Source organism: Lutzomyia longipalpis, chromosome 2, assembly GCF_024334085.1.
Source record: "Lutzomyia longipalpis isolate SR_M1_2022 chromosome 2, ASM2433408v1".
Lineage (NCBI taxonomy): Eukaryota > Metazoa > Arthropoda > Insecta > Diptera > Psychodidae > Lutzomyia > Lutzomyia longipalpis.
In genome coordinates, this window is record NC_074708.1 from 39,804,586 (window position 1) to 39,823,502 (window position 18,917).

The window sequence follows — 18,917 nt, forward strand, 5'->3', positions numbered from 1 at the left end:
ACTCTTATCTCGAAAGATATTTTTATGTATTTTCAAAGTTATTAATTAATATATCGTACATATTGGCATTTAATTCGGTTTAATGCAAAAAATATATATAATATTGTTTTTGTTGCTAATTGAATATTTTTGTTATATTTAAATATTTTTTTAATGTATTTTTAACTTTTATTTCTTTCATTTTGGTTCAATCTATCTCTCTATATGCAATTTTCCTAATCGAGATAATTTTCTTTGCAAGCCTTTTTCTTGTTGAAATTCATAATTATATATATTTATGTGTTCCAATATATATTATATAGGTAAATGCATTTTATACCTATATATTTGAAGTTTCAATTGTCATGATAGCTGGATTAGAGCCATCTGTTTTCAGTTTTATTGTATGCATTTTGTAAATTATTGAAAACTCATTTCAATTTGAGCATTTTTGAATAACTTATGGCCTATTACATATACTAACTCTAGGTACATATAAAACAGGGATCGTGATGAATTTTCAATCCACGAGAATTAGAGATTTAACGATTTTTTTTTAATTTTAATTTTCAGGTCAATATCAATTCTTAAGAACCTCAAAAATACAGAGAAAACACTTTAAATATGAATCTAAATTTTTCTCTGTTAATTCCCTGAAGATTTACGTAGAAAAACCTTATAAATTTAAAAAAAGAAAATCAACCATATAAGCCTAAAAAAAGATTTTATAAGATTGATTGAGTTTAGTTTGAGGGAGAATAAGAAGTATTAACCCTTAGAGGATTTTTTTGGCCACCGTAACCAATGAAAAAGAAAGAAAATTAAGGTCAAAGTTTTGAGGTTAGAAACCTCGATCCTTCAAGGATTAACAAAATTTCTTAAATTGGTAATTCGCGTAAATTCTAAGGATTATAGGTTACAGTGTTATAACTAACTCAACTCCATCAAAGTAATGAATTTCACTCGATATTTCCAAAGAAAATTCAATAATTATCATTTGCACAGCTTCATAAAGGACTCTTCAATCAAAATGGCTGACTTATATTAACATAACCAAACATTTATTCCAAACTCGAAATTTAACCAATCTTTAAGGATCTTTACTCAATCTTCCAAGGCTTCCAAAAGCTTCCAAATTACATTGACTGTTGCTAATATTCTTGAAAATAAATTGAAATTATATTAGAATTTTTAGGTTCTAAATGTCTTTAAATATAAATTCTTTTGCCCTAATTCTATAAAACATATAGAATGATCTCATATTTCGTTTCCCCCATTGGCATGGTCATAATTTTCTCAATATTGCATTTTTAAAAAATCTCCATCAATCATAAAAGATTATCACATAAAAGTGAAATACTGTAGGATATTCAAAAATGCAGGATTACTTTGGATTATATAATTTATCAAATGCTGCAACTAGGACAAAATTAAGTGGATTCAATGCAGTTTCCATGACATTGTAGAATATATAAGTGGTAAAAGGATTAAGAGGCTGCTCACTACGGATGAAAAAAATTCCCGGTGATGATGGGATGCAGGTGATTCCACACTTTCGAGAGAATTATAATTAATGAATATTCATGGGATAAATGGGGAAGAATTTCGTGTGCCTCCAAGAGGCGCATAACTAACTGAAATTATTTTTATTTTCTGAATATTCTCAGGTGTGATTGTTAAAGTTCTTGAGAGCTTGTCAAGCTCGTTATTCTAGAATTTTCTAGCAAAAATTCTTTATTTATTTTATCAAAAAGGAATATAAGAAACATTTTGCAAGAATTTAAATAAAATTCCAATTTATCTCCTATTTCTTCGTAAGCACCTAACTAGGAAACTAAATAGAATTAACTTAAATCTCAACCCTCAGATGGTGTGTGTGTGTGTGTGAAAAGCCACCAGCTGAAATCCCGGATCAATACGCGCAACAATTTGTCTGATTTTTTCTCCACACATAAAATTTGCATAATTTCCACGGTTCATTTTGTGCTAAATTTTAAATGGTTTTCTCAATTTCTCCGTAGTGAGCCATTTTCGTAGTCACAAAATACAGTGAGACGGTATATATTTATATATTATGTTATATCAAACAAAATGAGATTAGATACAACAATACCACTACAGTATATGCATTATTTTATATACTACATATACTTTGCTATATAATAATCTTATATTATGAGCAATCTCTGCCTATCTATTTGGCTAAAATAAATCATAGATAACCTATATATTAAAGTATTATATAGTGATAATTCAAGCTTTTACAAAATTAATTTAATCATTTTGTAGATTGTTTCAAAGTTTTCTTTTTTATTTATTATGTGTTAACATTTAACGTACAATACTCGGAGAGAGAAGTGCTAAAAAACGCAACTTTCTCTCATCACAATGAACGAGCGAATTTCCACATAAAATAAGGGTTTGGTTGGAATTATTTTTCTCGTGGAGAATGCATAATGTTTTCTTGATGTAATGTGTGGTAGTGCACTGTTGATAAAATGAGTGAGACAAAGAAAAATTATATTTATTTTCTTTAATAAAATATTTCTCCTATGTACTAAATCATTCACAGTTGGATTTGGTGCTTAATTCAGAGGATGGTGGTGATCTATCAGATTTTATCACAAACGGGGAGTGGTATCTCCTCGGTAAGTCTTGCACCATATGTATAACAAAAAAAGCTCATATAAATGTATGTGCCACAGTTGCCGATGTTGTTTCATACATAACATTTTTTTTTGGTTGGTTTTTATCAAAACTTTATGATATTGACCGTAAAACGATTTATGAGAAAATTTCTAATGGGCTGTTTTTTTTCTCTTTTCTCCTTAATCTTTCCACAGGAATGCCCGGGAAAAAGAATACCATAACTTATGCGTGTTGTCCGGAGCCTTATGTCGACATTACATTTACAATACAAATACGTCGGAGGACGTTATATTATTTTTTTAATTTAATTGTTCCGTGTGTTTTGATTTCATCAATGGCTCTATTAGGATTTACATTGCCACCGGATTCGGGGGAAAAATTGACACTAGGTAATTATTTAAAAATAATTTATTTCATTGTGGAGTGTATGTTGAATTTGTTCTTGACTTCCTTTATTTCCATGTTATATACAATTATTATATATAAAAATTTCTTCGCAGGATATATTTATGCAAAAAAAAAAGAGAACCAAAATTTCTTTTGAAGAAAAGAAGTGAAAATAATATAAAAATTTTCTATTATGTGTTTCAAGGCAATAAATGGGAAATATTTCTCATGTAACAAAAAAAATATGAGCAATATATAGACTTCCCACCCGCCCCAAAAAGAGATAGAAAAATGAGAATCCTTAGTAGCAAGTAAACAAAATACTGTTGGCAAATCAATTTTAAATAATTTGCAATTTTCAGGGGTAACAATTCTTCTATCTTTAACCGTATTTTTGAATCTTGTTGCCGAATCAATGCCAACAACATCAGACGCTGTTCCACTGATAGGTACATACCAAAAAAAATCCAAAAAGTTGTGTAACAAAAAAAGTGTGATGACGAGGGATTTTCCAAAATAGTTTTTAGATGCTGTTGTAAAAGCAAAGTCTGTGTATTATATTTTTTTATGATATTCGTTAGGTGCATTACCTTAATTTTATGTTTTTTATTATCTCCTCTTTGTTTATTTTGTTCTACATTTATGTTCTTTTTTTTGGAGAGAAAGAGAGAAAGTATCAACCGAAAAAAATAATACCAGGACACGAATATTTTCGCTATATTCGTCCCATGGTTTACTTTCACGGCATAATCCCCACGTATAGAACTTTTTTCATGCTGAAACGTAAGTTTACAAACTATAATGAGAAAAGTTTTATACAAATTATACAAAATGTGTTTTCTTTTAGTACATTCCCTCCTTTTTTATTCACTTTTCTTTTTTTTTTCAACGTGTCCAGACAATGGAAATCTGTTGAATATGCAATTCAATATATGTATATTCCTTTATAATATATAAATCGGTTAAGACATATACATCTAATATATATAAATGTGGTGTCATGGTTGAATTATTCGCACCATTAACTAAATATGTGGTCAATATGGTGTATAAATTTACGATTTATATTAGCTTAATTGTACAATATGCGTAAAGTATTCAAATACGAGAATATGGGGTACTTGTTATGGTTTTAGTTGTCGAGTTTGGGGAAAACATGTTTCTTCTAATCAAAATCGAATATTTAGTCAAGAGAATAATTTTCTGAGCAAGATTACTCCAACTTCTGAATGTCTATTAAAAGTATTTAACCCTTTGGGGACCAATGGATTCCTTAATACGTCCGATTAAAATGTGTAAGATTCTATAAAATTTGTACAAGGATTTGTAAAATTTAGCCCAAAAATACGGTAAATAAATGAAAAGAAGTTAAATGAAATTTTAATCACATTCCTAGCAGCAAAATTGACTTTCTAAAATTTTAAATTTAGCATGGAAAACAATAGCTAAATAGTCCAACTCTCCCCTATATATAGTACACATAATATTTCATAGAGTAGATACTCAACCTTCTAGGTCGCTATTGGGGATGAAGAGGCAATCTATGGGGCACTATAGGACAGCACTGTAATACTACTGTGAGCATACTTTGCCCCCCACCCCCCCCCCCCCCCCCGACAGCAAACAATGATGTTGATTTTGGTGGACTTCTCGTCCAAAAAAGCTCATTTGAAATTTTACTTTATTGCCAATATGTTTCGGACAAACTTGCGCCCACCCTCAAAGCTTTTCGTTGAAAATCCACCCAACCAACCTCAATATTTCAAACGGTCATTTTTCAAACATTATGTTAATTAACTCGTGGAGCTTTTGTATACTTAAATTAATAAATTTTCACTATTAAAGCTTTTGAAATCTCCGTAAGTTCCTTGTAACGTTTATTATCTAGAAATTCTTTTTCTCCCAAAAATAATTATTCAAAAATTTTTCTGATTTATGATTGACCTTACAAAGAATCGTTAATTACAAACATTTCCACTTTCGTACATAATTAGATTGCTTTTAATGGGTTGGCGTGCTATTTAGGTATACCCCCACACTCCATCCTAATGAGGAAACACTAAATTGACATCTGGCTAAGCTCAAATTTTAATGAGTACCTACAAGGAATTTTTCGACCATGACCCCACATAGAATTTCCAATTACATAAACCTAGTTTTTTATTTTGACTGTCTCAATATTTTGAAATATTTTTAACGTGTTTTTTTTTTCAATTTATGTTTCTTGCAAAGCTTTTCCATTTGTTCTCGTTAATCAGCAAAATGCAAGTGGAATTGCTATGCATAATTTTTTGTACATATGGCATGATAATTAGCAAAATAGATTTTTTTTATCAAGAGACTGAACTCACGAATCAATCAAGAACATTGGTAGGTAAAAAATGTTTAAATAAAAATATTTTTTTGTTTATTTTTCTGTGGGAAAATATCCGTAAAGAAATAAATTTTATAGAAATTATGCAAAAGATTATAAAAAATTTGAGATAGGATTAATATGTTAGTAGGAACGGATAGATAAACTGAGAGGATAGGCAAAAGCAAAAAAAATAATAATAATAATTTTTCTCAGGATATTTTAATTCAAATGTAGGTACATTTTCTTTTACATTATATATAATCTCTATCACTATTGTTTTAGCGCACAATTTGCTTTTCAATTAAACAAGCAGTTGTACTTTCAAGAGAACAAAAACACACAAAAAAAAAACAAGAAAATGAATATTGAAAAGAATCCATCAGTATGATGAACAATAATAACGAAAAAAAAGAAATTCAATTAAAATTTCCATACAAAGTTCACTTTTGAGTGACAAAGAAAATACAACTGATACTTGGTGGGTAAGTGAGGAAAATGCATCGTCGCTATGCACAAATAAGACACCATATTTCTATTACAGGTGTGGAATCATACAATTGCGTTGCTGCTGACAAATGAAAAATCCATCATTGAAATTTAAAATTTTCAGGAGACGGAGAAAGATCACATTTACAATTTTACTTCTTCAATTTCTTTGAATATCATTCTTGAAATTTAAGAAGAAAAAATCAAACATATTTTTATGATTTATTTTCTGAACAAACATTTAAAAAAAAAAGCAAAAAAATTAAAGTTTAAAAAAACACTTTGCAATTTTACAGGAGTGACAATTCTTCTTTCCCTCACGGTTTTTCTCAACCTAGTGGCAGAGACTTTACCTCAAGTATCTGATGCCATTCCTTTGTTAGGTAGTTCGCACATACTAACTCTAAAATAAGTCAAATAAATATATATATTTTTTTAATTATTAAATATTTAAAGAATATATAAAAGAATTATTTTTAAAAAATTAAATTACGTCAGTATATATGTATATAAATATTTATTTTGATTTTAAAAATTTGCGATATAAAATCATGTTATCTGCTATTCATGTGATATCTTTTATTATATATAACCAGACAATTCAACAATTTTCTTAATCATTTATGTTTTCATTGTTACTATTGAGAACAATTTTTAAAGACAAAAAAATGTCAAGTTTAATTGTTTTTTTTATCTCTATAAATTCACGTACTCTCAACAAGTCTTGCGATTTTTTTTCCTTATCTTCACTTTTTCTCAACACAAATTTATTTATTTTTCTTTTCTTTTATTTTTATTTATGTTTTCTAATAAATTTCCTTCTAACTAATGCAACTATCTTTTAGCAACGTATATATCACACCTCTTTTGCAATATTGTACAAAGAAAACAGTCTGTCTGAAGCATGATTTGCAAAAAAGAAATCTCTTATGTTTATTTGTGTGTAACACCTTCCCGTATTTATTGTTGGTTTTTCACAAACTTTTCCACTCTTCTCTACTTTTTTCTCTCACTCGCTCTCTTTACGATGATTTATAATAAAAAAAATCTTTCAAACCAAAAAAAATGCATTACATTTTGTTTTTTTTTTTGCCTGAAATAGTCAATTATATTTTGCAAATTGAATGTTGTTTTTTATCACATAATAATAAATATTTCAATGTAATTTCCCCATTGTCTCCTCATGTGAATATTTTATGTGAAATTTGATTTTTGCATTACTCGCGTGCAATATTTTGATTAAAAACGCGGGAAAATATAATTATTTTTACTTACATTTATGAGGGACGCACAATTTTATTTTTTCTTTTAATCGTGATTTTACGCTGATTTTTTTTTGTTAATTGGCGTTTAAAAGCAAGTGGTATGTTACATATGCCAAAAAATTATTAAATAAAAAAATAAATAATATATAGGCGAGAATATGTTGCAAAATAAACTATATACCTATATAGAAAAATGGCATTAAATAGATTTATGAGGCTTTTACGTCTATTTATTCTCTTTTAACAACATTTGCAATTTTCTATTTTTTTTGTTCCTTTTATGCTAATAGAGCATTTTAAAATCCATAAATTAACATTATAGATAATTTATTTTTCTATGTGATCGTCTCTTTTAATTTTCTTTTGTGTCAGTCCTACAATTTCTATCGAACTACAAAATACATAAATTGAATTTTTCTATAGTATTGAAAATTAAACCAATATTTGGTTGTAGTTTAGCATAAAAAAATCAATCATAAAGGTTGAAAAGTGATTGATTACGTAGGTAATCGTTTTAGAATCGAGTGTTTGTGAAATTTCCATATTTTACGCAATAAAATTACAATTTATTACGGAGCAAGTACGTTTGCATCCGTTCACTTTGCCTTCTAAAATCGATCTCTCATTTTTTTCTGCCAAATCACTCTTTTTTTCCCACATTCTCTATTTTCACCACCCGAATTCACCACTTCGAGTGCGCGCCAAATTCAAATATTATTTTATTTCATAAGTTTTCCGAACATCTTGTAAATACTTAAGATCAACTAAAGTTCATACAACTTCATTCATAAAAAAACTGGTTTGCGAACTCTTTGCGCATGGACGTGCTTTTATTCACGCGCATAAAATTGTAAAATTTTGCTAGTTTTATCTGCCGCCTGTGCATAAAAATTAGTACGAACTATTCCGATAGACACGGTGTGTTCCTTGGTGGAGACAATTGCGGCATCTTGGCCCCGAATTGTTCAGTTTTGGTGGTTTCTTTTGTGGCACTGAGGTTGCGAAGTCGCCATTCCTCCTGTGACGTCATTATTTCTGGAGCTTTCATCTCCCACCTCTGTGGCAGTATTGGTGAGCTTTTGTTCACTCATCGAGAGATTACAGTGCTGCATCGAGGAATTACACGCACTCAATGCCTGCCACGAGGGATTGTCCCAGCGTTTGCCACATGTGCAAGAAACGCATTTCAACCAAATTTTTCCCCGGTTTAAAGTGCGGAGGTGGATGCGAGAGATGGTTTCATGGAGCCTGCATCGACCCGCCGCTAATGAAGGAGGATATTCAGAAGCATGAGGAGGGAAAGCTCGATTGGGTGTGCGGTGAATGCATCACCCGTGATGGTGGTGTATGTGACGCAACGCGTACGATGAGTGCACCAAGTACTGTTGGGATCTTGCCTGTGGAATTCCGGCGGGAGATTGACATCTTAAGGACCAGATGCGGGTGTCTGGAGTCTGAAAATGAGGCTCTCCACGGTCTCATTAGAGCCTTATCTGCTAGGCTTTCTGCTCTTGAATCTAAGAGTGCCGGACCGTTCCATTCTTCTCCACGCAGTTCTATGCCGGGAAGGTCCCTCATTTGGCCTGTTGGGGGTCGTGATCTTGATAAGAAGTGTTACTGTGGATCAGCTGTGTGATCGCCTCGAGGGATCTCTCTCGACGCGGCGACGCCCCCGATGTGTCAATTTAATTCCGTTGGAGGATACGAGCCGGCGTGTGGGCTCGTTCCGTGTGGAGCTCCTGCCCGATGAGTTTAAGGAGGCTCTTCAGCCGGACTTCTGGGACGATGGAATCCTTGTTAAGGAGTTCCTTTTTCGCTCCAGGCGAGGGAGGACAACGCGCCCCCGTGAAGAGACCGCTGCCCCTCCGGGGGATGATGATGCTGGAGAGCCGGGAGGACGTGAGGAACGGCCGGTCTCGGATGGGGGGGGAGGCGAGAGTGCCCAGTAAGTGTCGAGCAGCGTCAGTTTCTTCAATATTGTTCTCTGGGGTTCCCCTCACGCGAAATATTAATAATACATTTAATTCAAATGATAACTTTATAATTAACTTTAATGATTCAGAAACTTTTAATTTTAGCAATGATCAATCTGGAATCTCTAATAATTCATACCTTATCAATTTCAATGGTCTCACCACCGATTCTCGGTATTCTTTTATTTTAGCCCACATTAATGCTCGAAGTGTGAGACGACATATAGATGAGATACGATATCTTATGCTGAATTCGCCGCTCTCGGTTCTCTGTATGTCTGAGACTTGGCTGGATTCATCCGACTCTGTGGAGGCGGTGGGTGTTCAGGGCTTCAGGTTATTCAGAAGTGATCGATTGTCCCGCAGGGGTGGTGGAGTGGGAATCTTTGTACGGGACAGTTTCAAGGCTTCATTGATCTGTACCGGTGTTTTTGGCACTTTAGAATACATTGGAATTCAAATATCCCTATTTGGTAAGAATATAACGATATTTTCTTCTTATATTCCTCCGCCAGTCTCAACCTTGAATTACATTGAGGATTTTTTAAATTTCGCAATTCCAAATGAAAATCTCATTTTAATGGGAGACTTTAATGTCAACCTTGCTAAAAAATGCCTCTTGAGTGCTCGGTTTCGTGGTCTTCTCTCTTCACTTTCTCTTACTTATACTCCTTTTAGTCCCACGCGTCTTGGATCCCTCCTAGATCTCATGTTAATACCTGAAACTGATTCATCTAAATTACTGCATTTTGGTCAAGCTCCTTTGCCTGGCATTTCGGACCACGATATGATCTTTGGTTCCTACAATTTTCGTCTTCCTAAACCTGAGAATAAATACAAATTTGTATCTGATCTGCGTAATTGCGACAAAGAAGCTGTAGTTTCTGCAGCCTTGGAAGTCGATTATCAATCATTAAAATTTGTTGCCTGTCCTTCTGAGCGTGTACTCTCAATTACTGAAAATATTAATACTCTCTTTGATTCTTTTGTCCCTAAGAAAAAAGTCTTAATACCTTCGCTATTAACCCCTTGGATAAACGAAAGTATCCTTAAGCACATAAAGCGGCGAGATGCTGCTTTTCGCAAATGGAAGCGTACTAATTTATCTGATGACAGACGTAGTTTCTGCCGCTTGCGTAACAAAGTGAGCACTCTAGTGAAGGGAGCCAAAAAGAGGCACTTCCTAAAATCCCTTGACATTAATCTACCTGCGAAAAAACTGTGGGATAATATTAAAAGGCTTGGCCTTCGACCTTCTGTTGGCTCATCTCTTGGCAAATCCCTATCTGCTGATGAACTAAATCAATTTTTCTCTACTGTGTCTAATACTGTGCCGCTTTCAACCCCTGCACTTCCTATTGAGCCCTGGGAGGGTTTCACTTTTGACTGCATCTCCCCTGAGTCTGTAATTCGTGCTATCTCCCGTGTGAAGTCGAATGCTATTGGGAGCGATGGGGTCTCTCTTGACTTCATTAAAATCTTACTCCCAGCTATTATTCCAGTGCTTACCGAAACTTTTAACCATATCATTACAACGTCGACTTATCCTGATCCTTGGAAGTCAGCTATTGTTGTGCCTATTCCCAAAATTCAAAACCCTGTTCAGCCTTCAGACTACAGACCTATTAGTCTTCTTCCTGTACTCTCGAAGGCCTTTGAATTTGTACTTCATGAGCAGATTTCTGATTACCTAGATGAGAATAAACTTTTATGTAAATTCCAATCAGGTTTCCGTGTAGGCCACGGCACGATCTCAGCTCTTCTAAAAGTAACCCATGATATTGCACAGAGCCTCGATGAAAACCACTTTGTGGTCCTGGTGTTATTAGATTTCACCAAGGCTTTTGACAGCTTGCCGCATGACTTGGTCTGTTACAAACTCCTTAATTTTTTTAAATTCTCATCAACCGCTATAGCCCTTATCCGTTCTTACTTCAGTAATAGATCTCAAATAGTCAGATTTGAAGATGATGTGTCTTCACCTTCCTTCTTAACCAAGGGCATTGGCCAAGGCTCCATCCTGGGCCCTCTCTTCTTTTCACTTTTCATAAACGACCTTCCTTCAGTTTTGCGAAAGTGCTCTTACCACCTATATGCAGACGACCTTCAATTATACGTCGCAGGCAGTACAGCAGATCCATCGTCTGTCTTTCAATGCATGAATGAAAATCTTGCACGTGTTGAGCACTGGTCGACTTCAAACGGGTTACTTCTAAACCCCAAAAAGTCCCAGGCTCTTATCATCTCTAAGAAAAATGCTCAAGTAACTTCATTCCCCTTGATTCTACATGGAGAAATCATCCCAACTGCTGATCAGGTTAAAAACCTTGGAATTTTTTTCAATTCTACTTTATCATGGTCTGATCATTCAAATGCTGTCTGCCGCAAAGTTAATTACTCTCTTTATACCCTCAGACGCTACCGGGATATTACTCCTAAACATACTCGACTTCTCCTTGCCCGAGCACTCCTTCTTCCTTTTTTTCTTTATGGGGCTGAGCTGTTCTTTCTTGCGGACAGCGACTCACTCCGCAGACTTTCTGTTGCATTCAACAACTGTGTTAGATACATTTGTAGTCTAGGCCCGCGTGATCATGTCTCTCACGTCAGGAACGTGTTTGCAGGATGTGATCTGCCGGCTCTGCTTGAAATGCGTGCCATGATATTTCTCAATCGGCTGACGTTAACCCGCTGTCCTGAATACCTAGCGTCTCTTATGATAAGGGGTGATTCTGCTAGGGTGAGGGGATACAAGGTTCCTAGAGCTCGATCTGATATATTTTATCGTACTCTTTTTGTCAAGGGTGTTTCCCTTTTTAATGCGCTTCCGACAGAGTGTCGTGAATCGACTTGGGCTATTCATAGAAGATTCCAGACTGACCAGTTGCTTTCTCTTTAATATTTTTGATTTTTTTTTTTTGCTTTATCTTTTGCTTTTTTTTCTTTTTCTAATTATTGTATGTATACCTTTTTTTAACCTTAAGTTCTGAATCTTAACGCTTTCTTTTTTTTTTCTTTGCTTTTTTTTCTTACCGCGGACTATGTAAGAGGGGAATTCCCTATTTCTGCGGATAAATAAATAATACCTAAATAATACCTAATACATGATTGAACACAAAGGTTATTATTTCAATTTTTAAAAGAATTAGAAAATTAAAATATATTTTTTTTGTAATTTTTATCAAATTAAGAATAATTGCGTTTTAATTTTATGTAATAAATCTAAATCCAACACTTGTTGTTCAATATTTTAGTATATAAATATCAATTTCCATAACAAATGTAAATCATTGTCAAAACAACTTTATATGTCTCATTGGGTTTGTTTCCCAGAGGATATTGCCACCGTATGAAACCACCAAAAAATGCATTTTATTGATGTTATTTGTTTTATGAACAAACATCACGTTTTAATTTAATTGAGTATGTTCCGCGGCAACTATCAAAAATTTCAACACGGTTTACGAAAGCTAATTACAGCTTAATCGTTATTACGACTGACTCCTAACAAATTAGCGGAAATTTTTATTAAATCAATAAATTTTTCAACATTCTATTAGACATCAAAACATTGCTCACGAGATGCAAAAATTTCACATAAAAACCAACATTCAATAAAAACTATGAAATTGTAAAAAAGAAAAAAAAATATTTCAAATTACTCTCGTGCGCTCTCCGTGCCAATCATTCCAAGAAAATACTTTTAAAATGATATTTTCAATGCAAAAATTTATTACTTCGCAGCAATATTATTTTATTAAGTACTTTATTTACCACACACACTCACCCTATAAAAAACCATTGCTTTTTCTTTTTTTTCGAACTCTCTGGTCTACAGAGTAACACAATTTCATTCATCTGGATTAAAAAATAAATAAAACAAAACCGTAGCACATAAAATTTATGAATAATATTACAAATTAATCAACACCTAAAAAAATCATAGTTTTAAACACAAAAGCGATATCCCATATTTTGTTATAGTAATTTTAGCTCCCCTTTCACTTAGATTTAGTACTGTAGGTATAATGTCCTGTAGGTTTAATATGTTTAATAAATTTTTTAACTTTTGTTCTGTGAAACAAAATTTTTCTTTAGTTGTAAATTTTTAACAACAAAAAAAGTATTAAGACATTATAATACTCCAAAGACTTTTGAATCACTTTTTTATTCTAAAGAAAAATTGCACTAAAATGTATATAAAAAAAAACGTATGTAAATAAAAGATTTTTAAAATAAAATACAATTAAATAAATAATCATAAATTCAATAATATTTTTGATGCAAATATTTTTATATATATCACAAATATATAGTTGTTGCGCATTTCTTACTTAAATTGATAAATTTTAAAAAGAAACTTGATAATAAAATAATAAAAATCAAATTCTCAGAACTTTATAAGGCAAATTTTGATACTTGGCATAGTATGAAGCAAGAAAACAGCTCTTAATTATTTTTTGCAATGGTCTCAAAAAATGAGAAAAAAATGTTCCAATATGTTAAAGAAAAATGTGTTTTAGTGGAAAAATCATGATTTTTGTTGCAAATTTTTAAGAGATATTGAAAAAAAAAAACAGAACCTTCCCAACATATTAGGATTTGGTGGTTTTATAGCAAAATCCCCATTTACAGAGAACAGAGATCTCAAATAGAGAAAAATAAGAACTTAATTAACTTACATATATGAGGAACATCTGGACGGCTGTAGCGATAAGTCTCTCTAACTGTCTCTCTTTTTGATATAAATATCCCTCAAGACATAATAGAACATTAAAACCTCCGAGGTTTTCTTGTTCCAGGTGTAACGATTCTGCTGTCTCAAGTTGTTTTCTCGCTCTTGGTGGCCCACATTATTACAAAGACAAGTGAAGCCGTTCCACTTCTAGGTAGACCAAATTTGCAAATAAAACCTACAAATATAGAAAACAAATATTTATATATTTTTAAAAAAATATATATATTATTTCTCTCTTATTTTTCTTAAAAATTTTCTTTTATTTTTCAAATAAATATTGAACTATTATATTGCAAAAACAATCTCCCTGAAATTCGTAAAACATAAAAAAATTCTCAAACTATCTTCACTTAAGTAATTTTTATGTCACTTTAATTTTTTGTTTTATTCTTTTTGTAGACAAGAGAAAGACAACGATTGAAAAAAACACTCTGTTATGCAATCTAAATAATGAAAAATAAACAAAAATTCTAATAATGAAAATTCTAACTAAGGTATGAAGTATAAAATTGCAAAAGAAATATTTTAGTCTTTGTTCATAATCACATAAATAATTTCTTATATAAATTTTTATAGACACGCCAATTCTTTCATTTACATATGTGAACAAAAAATAATTAATTAAAAGACCAACCTTAATAAAAAAAATACTTATATGAAACAAAATGAGAAAACAAAACTTAATAATTGAAAAAAAAAGTATTATATTGTTTTAATTCCTTGTATGATTCTTGTGCTTTTTATGCTTTTCCTATGTTTTACCTCAGTTTTGAGTAAAAGAGTTTTTTCTCTTCTTCTTTCAAATAAATATTTTTTAATTTTTAAGGATATAGTAGCTTTTATTTTTTTTTTTTTGGAGAAAACTAAACGAAAGAAAATCAAGCATGACTTCTTTTTCAGACTTAATTAAAAAGTAAAAGAAAATCCACATAACAGCCTTACAGGATAATTAATTAATAGGCCTGTAGCATGAAGTAATCATTCCCAGTATTTCCATTGCAAACATTTACATAATAAATTAGACTTTTTGTAGTTCATAACAATTGGATAACATATAGACCCATTTAATATCCTTTTACTTCAAAAAAAATCGCATATGTGTACTAAAGTTGGAAAAAGGATACTCGATATTCATAATTGTCTTTTGAAGCTTTTTTTTAGCACACACAGAATTCAATTTAAGTCCAAAACTGCAATTTCATTCTATAATATTTAATCGTTTGAAAAGTTCAATTGGATGCAGAAAAACTCATAATATTGGGGTGAAATGAAAGCCATGTGCACACAAAGCGAGTATCTTTTTGTCCATACTGAGGTGCACATAAATCAATTGATCCCCGTAATATGATAGAAAATGCTGTATGAATATACATATAATATAGAAAGCCACGAACTTTAAATAAAATCACAATAAATGTTTCTTTTTTTTTCTTTTCAAATCAATTCCAATTTCCGTAGAGAACTTTAGTTTATTCGAATTCTATTTCCTCTTTTTTTTTCACTTCAACCTCAAAGAATGCACTTCAAAGTGCATTTCCTTTTGATTGATTTAATCTAATCTGTTTTTTTATTCTGATAATTTATTTCATCTCGTTTAACTATTTTTTTCCTTGAAGAAAATTTCAATATTTCATTTTGAGCACTATATACTACGCTAGCGTATGCTCACATCGTAAATGTGATGGTGAAAGTTTTACGATTGATGCATATACTGCATAGAAAAAATTTAATTTCTTCTCCTCTGATTAATGAATATAATAAAAAAACGAATCCATTTTCAGAGCGCACAATTTCATGAAGATTTTCATTTTTTCGTGCATCTCAATCTTGAATTTTTTTTTGTTATTTCTCTCTCACATTCTTTTATTATAATTTATCTTTCAACCTTCTACCATTTACTCTACTAACTAAAAGTAAGATGTAATAAAAAAAAAAACAAGCATTTACTCATTAAGATCATTTTCATTGATAAAGCCATTTTTTCTCTATTCTCCTCAAACTCTCCAAGTATCAAAGGATGCCAAAAATAAGAGAAAACTAAATTAGAAAAGATACACAAATTAAAATAAATACATAAAAATATAAATTGAAATATTAAATGAATTAAAAACCAAAAAAAAACGTCGTAATAAAAACATTTATTTACTAATTATGAATTATTAATGATTTATTTCTTAAAAGCTCTACGATATTTAAACAAAAAAAACAACGACAATAAAATTTAATTTTTCTATTTCTCAAGAAATCTTAAACTTCACTTTTTTAACTATCTTTCCTATCACTTTCTCAGTAATAGAATAAACTTAGAGTTCAGTAGATTAATTTCTCTGTAAAACTTCTTCTAAATGCTACTATAACTTAAATTATATCTAACAGAATATTTAAATAAAACATACGTATGGGTTATGTAAAAATAATAATACATTAATAATAAATTAAAGGTTTTTTTAATTAAAAGGACTTTAAGTACCTACTATCCTTCATTTCAACTGTTTGTTTTTCTCTATCTGTTCACAATCCATTTTCTTCAAAAAGAACTTTAGTGTATTTAAAATCCTACCAAATATAAATAAAAAATAAAAAAAATATGATATGAAAATAAGATTAATAAAGAAATAATAATTAAAATAAAAATATATATCCAGAACGTACTGAAATTGCATGTTAAAAGCTTTTGTGTTGAATAAAAAAAGCAATTTATATATTTAAAAAATCAGTTTATTATATCCCAAAATATTAACTAATAAATAAATAAAGCATATTACTTTAGTTTAAAAGTTTATCATTATAATTTAGCTCGAGTTAATTCAAATAAAATATATATTACACACTGGATATGTGTCAAAGAATGATGGCCTTTTTCCACACATTTGGTATTATTAAAAACAAATTGATTTGAAAATGAAAATTAATAAAAAAAACACACAATAAAAAATGTACGTGAGTATATTTGAGCATGGTTGTAATTTACTAAACAAAAAAAAAAAGAATGCTGAAATAAATTTGTATGTGAGCGTGTGTGTACTAGAATTTTTTGTATTTTTGTTGTTTTACTATTTTCTATTTACAAAAAAAAAAAAAGAATTCTTTATTTTGTTAATAGTCTCTATACTATCTATGTTTTTTTTTTTCTTGATAAAATAGCGAATTTTTCTTGATTTCTAATGCAAAGGGAAATGAATGAAGTATTTCAAAGAATTATATCCATTTTTATAGGTACATATTTCAATTGCATCATGTTCATGGTAGCATCTTCCGTTGTACTAACTGTGGTAGTCCTCAATTATCATCATAGAACAGCAGATATCCACGAAATGCCACCTTGGGTAATTTTTTTTTCTTTTTCAATTTATGATTAAAAGAATTTTCTCAATTTCAGCTAAAGAAACTTTTAAGAAATAAATAATTAAATTTTTATTTCGTTTTTTATTTGTAGATAAAATCCGTTTTCCTGCAGTGGCTTCCGTGGATCCTACGTATGGGAAGACCTGGTAGAAAAATAACGAGAAAAACAATTCTACTTAGCAATCGCATGAAGGAATTGGAACTGAAAGAGCGCTCCTCAAAATCACTTTTAGCAAATGTGCTAGATATTGACGATGATTTTCGACATGTAGGAATATCCGGCTCCCAAACCGCAATTGGCCAATCAGCGTACGAGTATTTTAATTAAAAATCCAATTTTGCATTTTATATCTATGTATATTATGTAGTTTGTGCACAAGGTGAAACGAAAGCTCCTAAAAGCTCGTTACATGAAATTGATTCCCCTATGGTATCCCAAGCTAGGTGATATGCTCCAAGAAAATGATTAAACAACATGAAAATTCAGGTGGAAAATTTTCAAGGGGTTCACAATTCCCATGTGAAGATGTCGAAGTTGATAAATCATTTGGTGTGTTTCATCAGCGCACCATTATGGGAAGGAGTTCACTTCAATAGTTGATGAAGTAGTATGAGATTTTATCTACTCCAACACAGCACATCATTCCACTTTTACCAGTACAAATGCTTATCTTCAATTAAGTCATCCCCTTTGGTAGTTTCAAATTTAATAGTTGGGTAACCCTTATTCACTATGCATACATACACGAGGACCAAAAAGACCTCAAAACTCGCATCATTCTTTTCCTCCTTGACCCCAAGCAATTTTGGCTTTTGAATGAAATTATCTCAAATTAAGAAATCAACTCATGCAGCAAATCTTTAGCAGACAATTCAACTTTTCATATTAAATTCAAACCCCCCCCCCTCTCACTAATCCCCCGTACAGCACAAGATTGCATACAAATTCACAATTTATAATCTTTCATTATACTTGGCAAAGTGAAGAGCTTTCGTATCACATTGCACCTCCCTCATAGCAGAGGCGAGTCATTATAATTTAAGCGAAAAATCTTCAGCATCAATCTTTTGTACATTACATACAAGTACAAAGATAAAACTTTGCCACAAACTATCACATCCCCTGACAATGTATTGCGGGGGGTGCAACAGCGAATGATGAATTTTAATGTTGGACCAGCCGCAATATCGTAAAATGGATGTTTCGGCACAAATTTTAAACAGAACAAAAGTGGGTTGGATTTAACATAATTAATTCGCAAACTTGTCTTGAAAATTTTTACCGATTAGATTGTGAAATTTAATGCAAAAGTAATTTATTTGTATACAGGATGATGTGAATTTAGAGTAAAGTTTTCATCACCTTCGTGGCAAATTTCGTTGCTATATAACTACACCAAAGAGGTATTTACTAAAAGCAAATTTTTGTTTAGCAAACCATTTACTGGAATCGTGCTTGCACAAGACTAAAATAGAAATTCAACTTTGTCTATCTTCCTCTATATAAATCTACTATTGTAAAGTCAGATCTATTTGAACTCCTAATACATGCAGCTAGTCTTATTAAACAAAGAACATTATATCTTCATATGTGCACTCCACAATTCTCAAATTCATTTAATCTGAGTAAACTAAATCTTTCACGAAGACTTCACCAAACATACAGAAATATCTTTGTGTGAAGATGAATTTTCAAAAGGTATGGTTTGCTTATAGCTCTAAAACATTTAAGGATTTAA

General features: G+C 31.2%; 1 protein-coding gene across 7 annotated transcripts in view; it reads left to right on the forward strand.

Annotated features, from left to right (window-relative positions):
- The window catches only part of LOC129791401 (neuronal acetylcholine receptor subunit alpha-7), a 55,854-nt gene that overhangs the window by 27,705 nt on the left and 9,232 nt on the right, over window positions 1-18,917 (forward strand). For 3 of the 7 annotated variants that reach the window (XM_055829563.1, XM_055829559.1, XM_055829558.1), the window contains 5 exons: window positions 2,552-2,627; window positions 2,823-3,017; window positions 6,154-6,240; window positions 17,050-17,159; window positions 17,270-17,487. In XM_055829563.1, the coding sequence (XP_055685538.1) occupies window positions 2,552-2,627; window positions 2,823-3,017; window positions 6,154-6,240; window positions 17,050-17,159; window positions 17,270-17,487 (686 nt within the window). Of the gene's footprint in view, window positions 1-2,551; window positions 2,628-2,822; window positions 3,018-3,377; window positions 3,465-6,153; window positions 6,241-17,049; window positions 17,160-17,269; window positions 17,488-18,917 lie in introns of all 7 variants that reach the window. The other 4 variants (XM_055829560.1, XM_055829557.1, XM_055829562.1 and 1 more) reach the window with 2 other exon arrangements.